General features: G+C 45.0%; 2 protein-coding genes across 4 annotated transcripts; one reads left to right on the top strand and one right to left on the bottom strand.

Moving 5' to 3' along the window:
- The first annotated feature begins 290 nt into the window (after window positions 1-290).
- On the top strand, window positions 291-5480 carry si:ch1073-303d10.1 (protein LBH-like). Its single transcript, XM_047043186.1, has 4 exons — window positions 291-1886; window positions 2710-2788; window positions 3769-4013; window positions 4228-5480. The coding sequence occupies exons 1-4, from the start codon at window positions 1843-1845 to the stop codon at window positions 4394-4396; spliced, it is 537 nt and encodes a 178-aa protein (XP_046899142.1). The 5' UTR covers window positions 291-1842; the 3' UTR covers window positions 4397-5480.
- A 2480-nt stretch (window positions 5481-7960) lies between these two features.
- On the bottom strand, window positions 7961-14421 carry dact3a (dishevelled-binding antagonist of beta-catenin 3a). 3 transcript variants are annotated; one of them, XM_047043316.1, is made up of 4 exons: window positions 13965-14421; window positions 10769-10871; window positions 10255-10401; window positions 7961-9936 (listed from the first exon to the last, which is right to left on the bottom strand). In XM_047043316.1, the coding sequence occupies exons 1-4, from the start codon at window positions 14193-14195 to the stop codon at window positions 8276-8278; spliced, it is 2142 nt and encodes a 713-aa protein (XP_046899272.1). In that variant the 5' UTR covers window positions 14196-14421; the 3' UTR covers window positions 7961-8275. The 3 variants fall into 3 exon arrangements, with proteins under 3 accessions (XP_046899272.1, XP_046899273.1, XP_046899274.1); XM_047043317.1 differs by having other exon boundaries at window positions 10769-10909; window positions 13965-14076; XM_047043318.1 differs by lacking the exon at window positions 10769-10871 and having other exon boundaries at window positions 13965-14076.
- Window positions 14422-15905: the final 1484 nt, after the last annotated feature.

Genomic DNA, 15905 nt, shown 5'->3' with positions numbered 1-15905 from the left:
CCCTCCACCCTGACTCCCTCCTCCATGACTCCCTCCACTCTGACTCCCTCCACTCTGACTCCCTCCACTCTGACTCCCTGACTCCCTCCACCCTGACTCCCTCCACCCTGACTCTCTCCATGCTGACTGCCTCCACCCTGACTCCCTCCATGCTGATTCCTCTCCCTCCACCCTGACTCCCTCCACCCTGACTCTCTCCATGCTGACTGCCTCCACCCTGACTCCCTCCATGCTGACTCCCTCCATGCTGACTCCTCTCCCTCCACTCTGACTCCCTCCACCCTGACTCTCTCCATGCAACCCCAAAAAATCTAAATGTGTGCCGTGTGTGTGCACTTGCAAGTCTGCAAGTATCTTTGCCCTTAAAAGTATGTAGTGTGTCTTGGCATTTGTGTGTTGTTCTTTAGGAATGTGTGCTTGTGTGTGGTGTGGCTGAGTGTGTGTGCCCGCAGCAAAACTGTGCAGGCAGTAAGAGGAATGTTTTCCTGAGGAACTGGTGCTGAGCCGCCACCCTCTGTTGCCTGGGCAACAACACTATCATAGCTCAGCGCATGATGGAGGCAGTCCTAGGAGACCCTGGTCCCCTGGTCTCCTAGGTTACTAGTCCTGCTGGTCCCCTGGTCTCCTAGGTTACTAGTCCTGCTGGTCCCCTGGTCTCCTAGGTTACTTGTCCTGGTCTCCTGGTCTCCTAAGTTACTAGTCCTGGTCTCTTAGGTTACTTGTCCTGGTCTCCTGGTCTCCTAAGTTGCTAGTCCTGGTCTCTTAGGTTACTAGTCCTGGTCCCCTGGTCTCCTAAGTTACTAGTACTGGTCCACTGGTCTCCTAAATTACTAGTCCTGCTCTCCTAGGTCAATAGTCCTGATCCCCTGGTCTCCTAGGTTAGTAGTCCTGGTCCCCTGGTCTCCTAAGTTACTAGTCTTGGTCCCCTGGGTCACTGAGGTGTAGCGTGGAACTGGTGCAGTGTCGTCCTGTTGTTGCCAGGCACACAGGGCCTATATACAGGGCTATCATCACCATGGTCACAAATAGCATGGGAGTAACCAGGCTTTTGTACAGTGCGAGGACATACTTCTATAGACTCCTAAATAAATTAAAATATATAAATAATTGTCAACAGGATACATTACTCTCACCAGTATATTGTCTATGAGGCTTTAACAAACTTTATTTATGCAAGGCTGTTTTAGATGTGAGAGGGAATTGTTATTATTACAGTTGAACACTGCTGAACCATACCACATACCAGCACCACCATGTGGCCAAAAGCAATATTTCAGAATATTTCCAAAAACAAGGCAAAGGATTTACCAGAGTATGTAGGCCTGGTCATTGTAATTTTGGGCTAATATAGACATATACATCAGACAATATACATCTGATAGATTTAAAGTTTGATGGTCAGGGTGGTCAGAGAAAACTCTCTCACGACAGTTTGTCCATTAAGGCCACAGCCTGTGTGCGGACATCAGCACTTTGTTGGTAATTGAATGTGGCATTAAGCTGTCTGTCAGTAAAGCTGGCTTGCGTGTTACAACGTGAATGTGATCTTGTTTGTGTCAATGCATATGTAAAGGGTAAAAGGAGATGAGAAGGTCCGTAGAAAGTGAACCAGAACTAAATAGAGTTGCAAACTGACAGAAAGGAAATAGAGGAACAACTAAAGATAAAGCTTTGAAGAAGATTTCTTTAGTTGATTCTGCATTGGTTTTATTAAGACATTGAACTACAAATTTGGTTCACATTCTAACATTTCTGAATAGGACCCTGCAGACCAGCTACAGCCTCTTCCCTCCTCTCATCAACTCTTTCATCTACTGCCTCAGGACCAAAGCCCGAACAGACATGAGCTGCACCCCTGCCAGCCGAGTCCCAGCTTCACCTCACAGGTAAGATGGTGTAAAAGAATCTGGTTTGGGTAAGAGTCTGGTGTGGGTAAGAATCTGGTGTGGGTAAGAGTCTGGTGGGGGTAAGAGTCTGGTGCCTGAGTTAGGTACGAGGGTTAGGAACGAGGGACTGAGCTCAATGCTCTCCTCTCCAGCCTGGTGGTTCTGTAACCGGGACAAGGAGGAATAGAACAAGCTGTTTTAGTAAAGTTGCTCTTTGATTTAGAATTATTGGATGTCAGTCCAAGTCAGTGTTGTTTTATGTGAAACAATATGAATATTTGTTCTCTTTGAGCACTGCTAGTGTCAGATTCTTCTACTGTCAGGGTATTGGAGTTAATTGGTACAGAGAAGATTTTGTTTCCAATAAGCTGTTTTAGCACTAACAAGGGAAAACCACGTTGTTTTACTCGTGTACTGGATATTATTTTTAACTAACTTCCCTTCCATCCCCCTATCCCTGAGAAGTGAGAAGTCACTGAGCATGCAAGTCTGTTACCTCATTATAGTCTTACAGCAGGGATTAATGTCATGGTGAGACTAATTTAATCCAGCCCTGAACACTCATGATTCACTGTCCAGCTATAGAGCTACTGTAGGACGTGGAACACTAATATGACCCCTACAAACCGGGCCTGTGGCTATAATCAGGCTTGCTGATCTTGGTGCGTTTTGTAGGCTGTCAAGGTGTGTTTGAGGAAAGACTGAGCTACTCCCACGTGTCTAACGTGCGTGTCTACATGCAAAGAATGATATACTTAAATAGTCTGTAAATCGTTTTATATGTGATCAATGAACTAAATAATGCTCTTTGGTCTGTCTACAGTGTGATTACCATCACAGGTCCAACAGATTCACCCATGGAGGAGAGTCCAGGACAGAGGAGAGGAAGCAGGGCCTACCAGGTACACTAACCCTAACCCTACCAGGTACACTAACCCTACCAGGTACACTAACCCTAACCCTACCAGGTACACTAACCCTACCAGGTACACTAACCCTACCAGGTACACTAACCTTAACCCTACCAGGTACACTAACCCTACCAGGTACACTAACCCTAACCCTACCAGGTACACTAACCCTACCAGGTACACTAACCCTAACCCGGTACACTAACACTTACCCTAACCCGGTACACTAACCCTAACCCGGTACACTAACCCTAACCTTACAAGGTCCGGCCCCAGGCCCAAAGAGAACGGAGAAGGTTTTTCCAGTACACACACTGTTACCCCTTTTCCACCAACGCATTTTGGGTGCCGGTTCGGAGCCGGTGCCTAATCCTGAACCAGTTCTTTCTCTTTCGACAGACAGGGAACCGGAAAAGTGGTTCGTACGTGGTTCGCAACGAGCACCACTTCGGAGCTGGTCTAGTTTACAAACCAATAAAGAACCGCTTGGGGCGGGGTTACGTGACCAACAAAACGCTTTGGCCGCCATTGCTCTAAGTTTTTACAATTCATATTTCAGCTAAACGGTACTTGTAAATCAGAATCTGAATGAAAATGTATCGCGAAGTGGGCAGTGTAGTTGCTGAAAATGTGCTTATTTTATTGATGAAACTGCTAATTTGTACTTTTCGAAACGTCCGCCATTGTTGATGTTGTGTTTGTGTTTGGCGCTACCGTGCTAGCGTTGCTGGGAAATATGAGACGTATACAGCGACATAATGACGTGGCTCTGTGGTGGCTCTCGCCCGTGGAAAAGCAAACCGGTTCTTAGTAAGCTCCGTTCTTGAACCAGCTCCGAACTGGCTCTAGCACCAGCTCCGAACTAGCTCCCGGTTCACTTTGGTGGAAAGGGGGTAAATGAAGGCCATACCACATTGATCTCTTTACCTTCATCATGTGACAGTACTGTCCCTCTTTCCACTGCTACCTAGATCTTTCCTGAGTTTCCCGTGGCCACAGAGTCAGACTCAAAGTCAGGCAGCGAGCTGCACTGCAGGGAGCGGCTGCCCTCCATCGTGGTGGAGCCCACTGAGATGAGTGAGGTGGAGAGTGGGGAACTGCGCTGGTCTCTGGACGGGCCGGAAGAGGAGGAGGATCCCTTCAACGAGAACAGCCTTCCCCGCACAGACAGCCCTTCTGGTGGGGAGCAGTCAGAAGACATGGGGGCCGAAGACAGGTGAGCCCAAGACAAATAATTACTGAAAATACTGAACAAAGTGTGTCTTTATAGATTGTCAATAGTTGTGCATATAGTAGAAAAAACTCAACCATTATTATTTGGTATATCTGAAGAGATAATGGTTAATAGATTATTTGAGAGTTGCTACCAATCTCCTTGACCGATTTTGTGAGCCTGGTGACAATGCTGTTGGTTCCTCCCCCTGGTGCAGGTCAGCTGTTCGGAGGCAGTCTATTGGTCCAGCTCAAGGCCAGCTCGACCTGTCCCGTCTGACTCCTCCACCCTCGCCCCCCTCCCCCGAGGCAGCGCCCCCCTGCCCCGAGGCAGCGCCCCCCAGCCAGAGGAGCAGAGACAGCAGCTCACCCACGCAGGAACTCTGACGTCACATGACACTTTGTTCATCTGATGTCACATGACACTTTGTTCATCTGACGTCACATGACACTTTGACACATTGCATACTCCCGACAATCCTTATACTGTATGGTCACAAAAGAAAAGTAAGACCAGTAGATGTTAGTCTCATCCCATGTACCCAATCATAGTATTTGATGAAAGAGTATGAGGAGTTTACAAGCATGCACCTTGGGCATCCCACTAACCTTCCTGTTGTGACTACTTTAACTTTAGCAATGCTGGCCTTTTGTTTTGGAACAAGAATGTTGAAAATGCATCCTTCTTCTCCCTGGAGACCATGAACTTTAGCAGCTTTAACACCTGAAATTGTTTTGAGATACTAAAGCTACTGGACATATGATAAAAATCATGTTATTTCATAATATCTATGAAAACAATGTGTTTAGAAAATGCTTTAAATAATTGCAGCAACACAGTTGTTTGTGAGTTGGCATAACAACGAAAACAAATAAATAAACACAACTCATTAATATTTTCCTTAAATTGTAATACTTTAGCATACATCTTGGAAATAAACATATCTGGTAATTATGCCTCCATAGATGTGTGCAGTATCCTCCTGACCCTGTGGTGAAGCTGCTTTCTCTCACACATTACCCAGGGAGGAGAGCAGGCCTTGTGCTCTCCCAGGGCAGAAATGGATCTAAAATCTTACGCCATTCAAGCGTATTTCTGCCATGGTGGATCGATATGATCCATGTTCTACCTCTCGGGCTGCTTAAGAATAGCGTGCACAAGCAATTATCTGGACTACTTGAACCTGGCTCGAATTAGTTGATTGATTGCATGAACTAGAACAGGGCTTTATGGAACTTTATCCCCTACTGATTTGTTACGTTCACTCGTGTCAGGTTTGGGACTTTAATCCCCATTTTTGAGTGTGCTTTATGGAACTTGTCCCTGGGATCAGCATTTGTTTGTGTTTTTGTATTACTTGAAGCATTTCAGGAAGCCCCAAAATCAACAGTATTGAAAAGCAGGGATGTGTCGTTAGGGTTAGGGTTAGGGTTAACCCTAAAGCAGGGATGTGTCGTTAGGGTTAGGGTTAGGGTTAACCCTAAAGCAGGGATGTGTCGTTAGGGTTAGGGTTAGGGTTAACCCTAAAGCAGGGATGTGTCGTTAGGGTTAGGGTTAGGGTTAACCCTAAAGCAGGGATGTGTCGTTAGGGTTAGGGTTAGGGTTAACCCTAAAGCAGGGATGTGTCGTTAGGGTTAACCCTAAAGCAGGGATGTGTCGTTAGGGTTAGGGTTAACCCTAAAGCAGGGATGTGTCGTTAGGGTTAACCCTAAAGCAGGGATGTGTCGTTCGGGTTAGGGTTAGGGTTAACCCTAAAGCAGGGATGTGTCGTTAGGGTTAGGGTTAGGGTTAACCCTAAAGCAGGGATGTGTCGTTAGGGTTAGGGTTAGGGTTAACCCTAAAGCAGGGATGTGTCGTTAGGGTTAGGGTTAGGGTTAACCCTAAAGCAGGGATGTGTCGTTAGGGTTAACCCTAAAGCAGGGATGTGTCGTTAGGGTTAGGGTTAGGGTTAACCCTAAAGCAGGGATGTGTCGTTCGGGTTAGGGTTAGGGTTAACCCTAAAGCAGGGATGTGTCGTTCGTGAACAATTTGTTTCTTTTTCTTGTGGCCGCGCATCGGGACTGTTGCGGCTCAGTAGAGGAAACAGAAATTATTTATTAATTTCCCGACTGTGTCTTCGGAGTAAGAGTGTTTGGATAATTTTTTCATCAGGAAGAAATCTTAGTGCATCTAAACCAGACAAAATGTATTTGAGTAGAATAGAAGGGAATTGCACATTTGAGATAATATTTTAAAAAGAAAAACTTGTGCATTAAATACAATACATCATGTCAGTTTGTATGATTTGAAACTGTCATTTATTATCACACTAGCATTTCATTATCACGGCAAACAATTACACTGCTCTTAACTGTAAGAAAAGTAAAAATAACAAAACCTGTAAGTATCAATTGTGAACAAATCTCATTCATGTCGTACTATACTAAATCAGTCACGCGAAAGTGAATGAGGTAAACAAATCCTCTCTGTTTCCTCTTTTGAGCCTATGCAGGTTACGTGAAATATGATCCAAAGACTCGTACCCTAAGACACAGTCGGGAGATGAACAAATTAGCAAGCGTAGAGCGAGAGACAGAGAACAGTGGTGAGTGAGCTGAGAGAAAGAGAGCGAGAGAGAGAGCGAGAGAGAACAGGGGTAAGGAGAGAGAGAGCAGAGCTCAGAGAGTGAGAGGGAGCGGGTGAGGATAGAGAGAGAGAGAGAGAGTAGAGCTGAGAGAGAGGGAACAGGGGTGATTAGAGAGAGGATACAGGGGTGAGGAGAGAGAGAGAGCAAAGCTGAGAGAGAGAGCAGGCTACACCAAGTGCAAACTCATCATAGTTAAAAGCAAGACTAAGAAAGCAATACAAAAGAAAGAAATTTAGAAAATAGGTCAATCACTCCGACCAAGTGCTTTCCTTTCTCCATTTTCAACCACTGTCACGATGCCATCTTGCTCTCCATGTTTGTTTTCCTGCTTGTCCATAAGCAAAGCCAGATGTGCTTGCTGACTCCTTTCAGCTTCACTCTGTACTTTTTTTTCTCCCTTTGGCCTCTCTGTTTGTTTTCGGTTTTATGGTTTGGATTTCCTCCTCCAGCCCATTGCAGACTGGTCATGCTCCTCCCCCTTCCTTCTCCTCCTCCCCTTCTCCTCTCTTACTCTCCTGTCTTTCTCTGCTTCTAGAACATATTCCAGGTCCTTTGCCCTGGAGGGAACAGGGCTTTAACTTAAACCAGATGGAGGGATTGAGGAGAGAGATGGAGGGATGAAGGAAGAGGCCAATGGATGGGGGAATGTCTGTTTACTAAAAATGCATGTGAATATACAGTGCCTTATATTTTGCAAATGGGACCAATAACAAAAAAGGAAAGGCTGTTATTAACCAACTTGTCAATAATGCAAATGAGACTGTCACATGTAACATGGTATAACTTACCAAACCCCAAAAATTTTAAATGGGTCTCCGGGACAAATACATGACATAAGATAGATAATCAAACATGGTCTGATTCCCTGGACAGGTTCATCCTAAAACATTACGCAGTTTCACTGTTCTGTTTTGTCCGAGAGTCGTCATCTTCATCTTTGTAGTCAGGGAGTCATCTTCATCTTTGTAGTCAGGGAGTCATCTTCATCTTTGTAGTCAGGGAGTCATCTTCATCTTTGTAGTCAGGGAGTCATCTTCATCTGAGGAGTCAGGGAGTCATCTTCATCTTTGTAGTCATTTTCATCTGAGGAGTCAGGGGTCTTAGGGAGTTCCATTTGGAATAGGCCTGTGGTTTCATTATGCATACCTACAACCTGGGCAACCTGTACAATACAACAGCAAACTCATGCTATAGACCCTTGTCTCTTAGACTGTTGTATACAGGGAGTCAGATGGCTGAGCAGTGAGGGAGTCGGGTTAGTAATCAGAAGGTTGCCGGATCGATTCCCCGCTGTGCCAAATGACGTTGTGTCCTTGGGCAAGGCACTTCACCTTACTTGCCTCGGGGGAATGTCCCTGTACTTACTGTAAGTCGCTCTGGATAAGAGCGTCTGCTAAATGACTAAATGTAAATGTATTGGGTCAGAGCAGAGCCAATAAGGGAACAGTGGTCAGCTCAGTTTCTTTGGTGAGTTGCTTTCTGATATCAATGTGGCAGCACTGAAATTCCTTCAAGTTCCTTCAAACCTTTAGCTGTATAGTCCATAGTCTACTGTATTTTTCACACTGCAGTGGTCCAGCAAATCATACAACAAGGATGTGCGATGTCTCCTAACCCTGCTTTCCACACAGGCCTTGAGTCAAACTGTAGTCATGACCTTGAGAGAGCCGGTGTGGAAGCGCAGGATCTTCTTCTTGAGTGCATGCGAGGCTTTAATCTTGACAAAGGCTTTGGGCTGCAGGGATCCTTTAGAAGGGCCTGCTGGAGAAGGGAGCGCCAGGTGGAGGTGCAGCTGCTGGGGCCACACGAAGCCACTGCTCTCATCAGAGTCGCTGGAGAGGGAGCTGGAGGCTGGGGAGTCTGCCTCACTGATGCTGGACTCAGACTCCCTGTGGTCTGGGAGGGTGCAGCAATCTATAAGCTGGCCAAGGGGAGCCCGCTCCCTCTCCATGTGTTCCATGTGGAGAGGAGGATGGGAGACGGCGTAGGCGCATCTCGGAGGTCCAGGCCTTGCTTTACGGTTGCGCCTGGAGATTCCTGCTTCCAGCTGGCTGGCAGCAGCAGGAGCTAGAGGCAGGCCAGGCAGCTGTTCATCCTGGCTCAACTCCAAGGTAGAAAGCCAGCGTCGGTAGCTACTGGCACTACCACCCCGACTGCTTAGCTGAGTCTTCTTCCCTCGGGTTTGACCTCCACGACCTCCTCCTTCTCCCCCTCCTCCTCCCCTTCCTTCTCCTCCTCCAAGTCCACTTCCTCCATCCTTTTCCAATGTGTTGTACTTGTGCTCAGGCACACCTCTCTGACCCAGAAGGCTGTTCTCTGACTGCGATCGGCATGCTCGTTTCCCAGGCTTCTTGAAGGCAGGTCTCTCCTCACTAAAGCGAAATTTTTTGGGTACACCTCTGGACTTGGACTGCATCTGGAGTGGAGGTGGAAGCTGCTGCTGTTGTTGGATGCTGCTTCTCTCTGGAGGAAAGGCACTTTGGCTGGATTTCGGCCCTCCAGGGGGTCGGTGGGAGTGGAGTACGGCACGAGCAAATGAACGTGTAGGTGCCTGGCATGGATAGGCAGGGATGTACTGGGCATTTACCAGTTTTGGGTCAGGCAGGGGCAGTGAAGAAGGGGCCTGATGAGAGTGGTGATGGGGTGAGTCAGGCTCACTGCTGCTGGGGTCCTGATTGGCAGTGGGTCGGCAGGAGAGTGGACAGTCCAGGGAGGCAGAGTGTGGGTTGTTGATCAGGGAAGGCTTTCTGGTCCTGGGATAGCGACCTGGCTGAAGGGGTGGTGGTGGCTGTTGTTGGTGAAGATGATTGACATGAACATCTTCATGCAGAGGCATTAGCTCATAGGGTTCCTGGTCCAAACTGCTGCTAGCCCAGGGAGACAGGCCCTCTGCTCTGCAGCTCAGGGGCAGGTCCTGGCCTTCTTTGCAACAGAAGCTGCTCTTCCGAACCACAGTGATGCCATCGTGTACCAGGCTTGTGCGGGGCTTGTTGGGCCTGAGCAGTGAAGGTATGGGGCTGCGGTGGATCAGGCCCAGGATGTAGGTCTCCACATTCTTGGCTTGGCAGTAGTAATCTTCTGTAGGCTTGCTTTTCCTCATCTCCCCCATCACCATCTCCAAATCCTCTTCCACATTCCCAGGTCCATCTTGGGGCAGACAGGGCCAAGACTCCTCTTGGCATTCCGTGGCCTTCTCAGCGATCCCATTACCAGAGGCACATGGGACTGGGAAAGAGTGCAGGGCAGATGTGTGGCACAGAGAGTCTAGCTGTCCATCCTGAGGGGCAATGGAAACTTCCCCTAGACATACAGAAAAGAAACATGTGCTCACTGTAACACTGATGGCATCGGAAGCTCCAACTTCCAGGTTTACAAAGTCAGGTGTGAAACTGGATTCCAAAATGACAACAGTGGGAAGCACTGGAGTCAACATGGACCAGCACCTGTGGAATGCTTCCACCTTGAAAAGTTCAAGTTAGAAACACTAACCCTTGAGTCCATACCCCGGTGAGTCCATGCTGTTCTGATAGAAGGCTGCTGCTCACTTTTACCAAATTATTCCTACTGATTTACACACTCAGTGTAAGAGAACAAAATGGTGTGTGTGCCGTCACTCACCAGCAGATTTTAGTCTGTTGTTGGCGTCGAGCATTTCTCTGTTGTTGGCGTCGAGCATTTCTCTGTTGTTGGCGTAGAGCATTTCTCTGTTGTTGGCGTAGAGCATAAGCATTTCTCTTCTCATGCCTTCACTCAGTTCATTGAAATCTGCAAGAATACACGCAAACCATAAATACACACAAACAAGACCATGATCAAAACAGCAAAGGTTGATGACCCAGATTAATTTCTTCCAGTGCAGATCATACACACAAAATACTAATATTTGTCTAATCTAGAGACCCTTCAGAAGTTAAATCAATTTACTGCTGGTGAACATAGTTATTTTTTGCTCACTGCGCTTCAAAAAACAAGAACTTTGAAAGACACAACTGGTTCCTTTTGTTGTACTTTCTGTGACTATTCATTGGTCTTCTTTACAGAATGTATCTTAATTAGGAAAAATGGGTCCACAATGGGTTTGTAAGTAAATTTATTGTGAATGTGATCCGATATATTGTGTTGGAGATCTTACCTAAGCTGTGCATGGGGGGCTCTGCGGGGCTGGTATCCACCCTCAGCACATCTACCTGGCGCTCCAGGAAGGCCATCAGCCCCCAGTAAGACCCGCGAAGGCCCTGGGGCATGAGGGCCAGAGAGGAGGGAGAGGGAGAGGCTGTTGTATGATGAGGGTGGTTACTAGCATTTGTGCTTCATCATTATGTGGTTGAAACAGAGAGCAAAGGCCAGCAAGGACCTCATATTTAAAATGATGAATACAAATCTTTTAAACTGATTTCAGTATATACTGTACATGCCTCTTCTCAGTCTAAATGTGTCATATATAGCCCCATGGGAAGAACTTTCAGCATATTAAACTTAACCAGACCATAACCCTTGCCATACACCTGACCCCATTTCTAATCATAATTACCCAAACCATAACCCTAAATCCCACATCAATGTAGTACGCAAAATGCTGGGGGGTTTGGCCACAGAAGCGCCAAAATGTGACGAACAGGGATGTGAACTTATTGACTACACACATGACTCATGAGCATTTCTTTATTTTCACAAAAAGGAGTCAAATCAAGTCCTGCATTAACATATACATAGCATTTAAATACATACAGTATAAAAGGGTCTGTCTAACTTGTAGTGGACCGACTGTTAGGCTGTTCAATTCTGATGTTTGAAATTAAAATATGTTCACATATGTGATATATGTTCATGAGTTAGTTTCACATTTGTGTGTGAGTATGAGTGAGTGTGTGTTGAGAAACTAATGTCAGGCATGTATTGGATGAAAGGGCCTGTGTGTAGGTTCAGGAGCAACTCATGAGACCACACTGCATCAATGGATACTTGTTTCCCCTGAACGCACACACTTACACTGAGAGGGGGAGCTGTATATAATCCCAATGACCAGACCCCTCCATAGCCTACAGACCTTTCCATAGCCTAGAGAGGTCTAGCTACAGAAAGACCACACTCAATCCCATTCCAAGATGAGAACCTCAGCCAATAGACCAAAACATTTTGGAATGTAACAGCACATGATAGTGCTTTTTATTAAATAGGTAAATGATTCTCTCATAATTGGGGTAACACTTTATTTCCCTTGGACTCTGGACCAAATGGTAGATAGTAAATATATATGAAAATACTGAAAAAACTATCAACAGTAGAATGTGGACAATTCATTAAGTTACTATATTCTTCTCCATCAAAACACAGTATAGTCATGAGACCTATGAGTCAGGATGATGCTGCTAAATTGAGCAACATTGAATGAGTTGATTATTTTGCTGAATCATTTAGATTTGATAAAAATCATAAACAAATGCATGCACAGCCATGTCCGCATGCACACACACAGTCACATATGCACAAAGACACAAACACATGCACACATACAAACACCCATGAAATCAAGACATTTCCTTTCTCCAACAGTAACCCAAATCAAAGATTTAATCAATGATTCCTGTATCTTTCACCAAATCATCCTCTTACCCATCCTCTTACCCACCTACCCAGCACACTTCCTGTCCATGGAACACAAAATGGTAGCAGCTGTGTAGCCACTCACCACACAAACTTCCCATCCAGTCACTCACTCCTCTCAAACCTCCCACAGGAATCCTTGGCTATCAAACCTTTTGTTTGCATCAATAATTAACACTCTATGCCATTGCTTGCTGGGAGGCGTGCTAACAGCACAGAAGAACAATATATGTTCTTTGATAACTGTCTATCTAGCAGGTTCATTTAGAGTTCCTAGGTTTTCCACCTCGTAGCCAAGCAGCTCAAGCATAGCTCATCTCGACCCAGGCGACCCAGCTAAACCCCATGGATCTTACTGGAAGGGAAGGTTGAAATCCATGGAAATCCCCCCCCCCACACTATTTCACCCCCTGCTCTGACTCTACACTCAATCTTGACAACCCACTGTGTTTCCCATCAGAGCCAGGATTAGAAAGCATACACAGTGTACTTCACCAGGAGGCCCTGGAAACATGGCTACACAGCTGCATTCTGGGGGTTCTTACAGTACAGTCCACCACCCCAAGAAACACTTATAATCTAACCAATTAAAGAATTTCAAATTGACCAGCAATGTTAAAAGGTTTAACACAGATCGAATTATTTCGTTAATTTCTAAATCATAAACTATTCCAATCAGTATACAGAGAAACTTTGACACACAGTTGTTTTGCAGCTAGGGCATTGCTTTCACAGCTGTTGTCTGATGTCAGATTGCTTTCAGCACCCTAACCCTAACCCATCCACAAGAATGAACCTGGCAGTCTGCTCACACACACACATTTTGCAAACACTGTGACATTTATCTACAATGGCCATCAAATTGCCAAGTCGTTATTTTATATTTCCTTTAAAACCCTTTTTTCTTTGATAACTAGATTGAGGCGTATGTTAGTATGAAAAACTGTGGTTACATGTTAGATTTAAATCCATATGTTGAAGAATTTGAACAATTTCCCAATTTCCCACTTCGCCCCATATGGGGGTTAATTACGTGAAACGTCCATTTTGGTGTCACAGGCATTTAAAAAATGTATTATTTATTATTACAACTCTACTTAACTCCTCTTTACCAACAGCCCATAAGACAGCCTTTGGTTTAGAGGAGAGGCACAAGCAGAGCCGCGTGAGACAAACTCCTGGAATGGTTGCCAGTTCTGCATTACGATGGACCACCCAAGACCGCTGCAGAGCTTACTGCAGCTAGGCTTGGTGAGGGTGAAACTGGGCTAACCAAACGGCTAATCCATGGTCTAAATGCAACTTGTAGGCCGAGCGTACATTCTTGTTCAAGAAATAAACTTTTCGATTACACCCAATCAATAAAACACATGTTAGGCCTACAAATGTAAAAGTCAGTGTCGGACATTGTTAGAGAGCATGTGTCTTAATCACAACTGAAGGTTTAAATGACATGGACAGTTACTTGACTGACGATAAAAGTTATTACAAAGGTGTGCTGAGAATGTCGGCAATCTACCTACTGGATACACCAACATTGTCACGATCATTCTGCACCGCGGGGCACCTTGGACCCAAATATCTACATTCATTCATATCAACGACAAGATGAGAGTTTGAAGGCAACACAGCAACATGTATGATTTAAGAGGCGTGCTCATACGTAGGTTATGCTATTCATAAAGGACTGAGAAAAGTATGATTCCCAGTAAAATATTTCTTACCGGCTGACACCGATGGTCGTTCTTGGAGCATGGTTTATCTGAGTTATACCGAGCGGGCTGCCAAACGTCGGGGCAGTGAACAGTATCCCCGAGCGACAGTGCACCCAACACCAGGCACTCCTGCCGTTGTTTAAGCAATTCCAACTCACATAACCCGGCTAAATTTGCCTTCAGACGCTCCTTGTTTCGACTTCGCTCCGCAAGAACTGGAATTGAAAACCCACGGTACATTCTATTTTCGTTTTCCGTTCAATGTAGCCTAATCACTTTTTTTCCACAGTTGTTAAAAGGCTATGGGAATATTCTAATTAAATGAACGCCTTTTCTTTACATCCATGCTCGTACAGTAGTCAGAAGCAACATGCAACTGTGCCCAGTTCTGCCGCTTTGCGGCACAACTTTGAGGTTCCAGTTCAGCTGTCAGTGGTAGGCGGCCCCAGCAGCGTCTCTTGGTAATCTCGGGCGGACAATAATTTATATTTATAAAACATTCCGTCCCTATTCTTAAATCAAAATGTGATTGGACGTTTCACTGTACCACAAAATAATCTATGAGAAAATGTATAATCTAACAATGTAAGAGTGGAAAAATCCCCGTCACATCGATTGAGTTATTAACTACACATTTGTATAAAAATAAGCAGCATTGTTGTTGGGAGAATTCACGAGAAAACGTTATCATGCTTAAAATGTGGTATTCGCTGCTTAAGAGAAGGAGTGTCAGCCAAAACGTACAAAGTATTTTACGCTTAAATTACCCCAGCTAGCAGCTTGGTGGTTGGATAGAGGTACAAACGCCCCCTTGTGGTTTAGAGAATAGGTAACCCATTGCACAATACATCAAACGTGCACAACTAAATGTGTATCTTACATAAGCACGCAGAATAGCTTTCAAACAAAGCAACCTTTACAACAATCAAAAGTTGTAAGATCTATAAAATGGATTGAAGACACTGAATGGAATTGATTCAAAGAACGGCTACCATAACACTGGAGCTGTGGAGCAAGTGGAACGAATAGAGGGTTGGCCCCCAACCCTAACTCTATGATACGAACCAAGCCCCCACCCCTCGCCCCTCGGCTTGAAGCAACGGCCCCGGTGGATGTAGGTGATATTGCATTTACGGTTAGGTTTCCGACTCTTCCGGTCGTTTTTATTCTATTAACTCCAGTCAACATTTACAAAACTATCTCCCCCAATAATTTTTGTTCGATTCTCGAACCTGGCTCATACTACGAGCTTTTTCATATAATAATTTTTCTGGATTTTTGCTAAGTTTGAAACCAATCCGAAATTGATAAACTAGCACCCCATTTATTTGCTCACGTTAATAAAAGTTGCCTGCAAATGTGCTCGCCGATACTAACAGGGCACGAGCACAAAAGTTCACATTGGCCGATAGCCGATTTACATTGAGCTGAATGAGCCATAGGGAGAACTGGCTTGAGTTGCCTGCCCTGTTGTAGCAAGTTTAGCAAACGGTTGTCACACATACATAAAATGTTGTTAATATAGTTTATTCCAGTTATTTTGAAACAGATTTGATTTTTCTTAAAAACGTTCATGACATCATGGCAAATATATTATGTTAAGCGCGAGCATAGATTGTTGACTGCCTATCTGGAGCAAAGACGAAGATTAATACTTTAACTGACAACCACAATCAGAAATTATATATATGTATACATATATATAAATAATATTTAAAAATCTGATTGCAACATTCGGAATACCAAGAATCGGTAAGGCATCCCTGAATTCAAAACCAACAAATTCGGTGGTCTTTAAATTGCAATACTAAGTATTCAGTGCCTTTTAAAATTCAAAACGTGCCACTGATTTGCTTCCATAGTTTCTCAAGTTTGTGAAGACTGAAACTATACACAACAGGTTATTGTATTCATAGTGTATGTATGGTATTTAGAGTCATACTGGATATC

Source organism: Hypomesus transpacificus, chromosome 20, assembly GCF_021917145.1.
Source record: "Hypomesus transpacificus isolate Combined female chromosome 20, fHypTra1, whole genome shotgun sequence".
NCBI lineage: Eukaryota > Metazoa > Chordata > Actinopteri > Osmeriformes > Osmeridae > Hypomesus > Hypomesus transpacificus.
The sequence above is the reverse complement of the archived record's forward strand: the minus strand, read 5'-3'. Positions and strand labels throughout refer to the sequence as shown.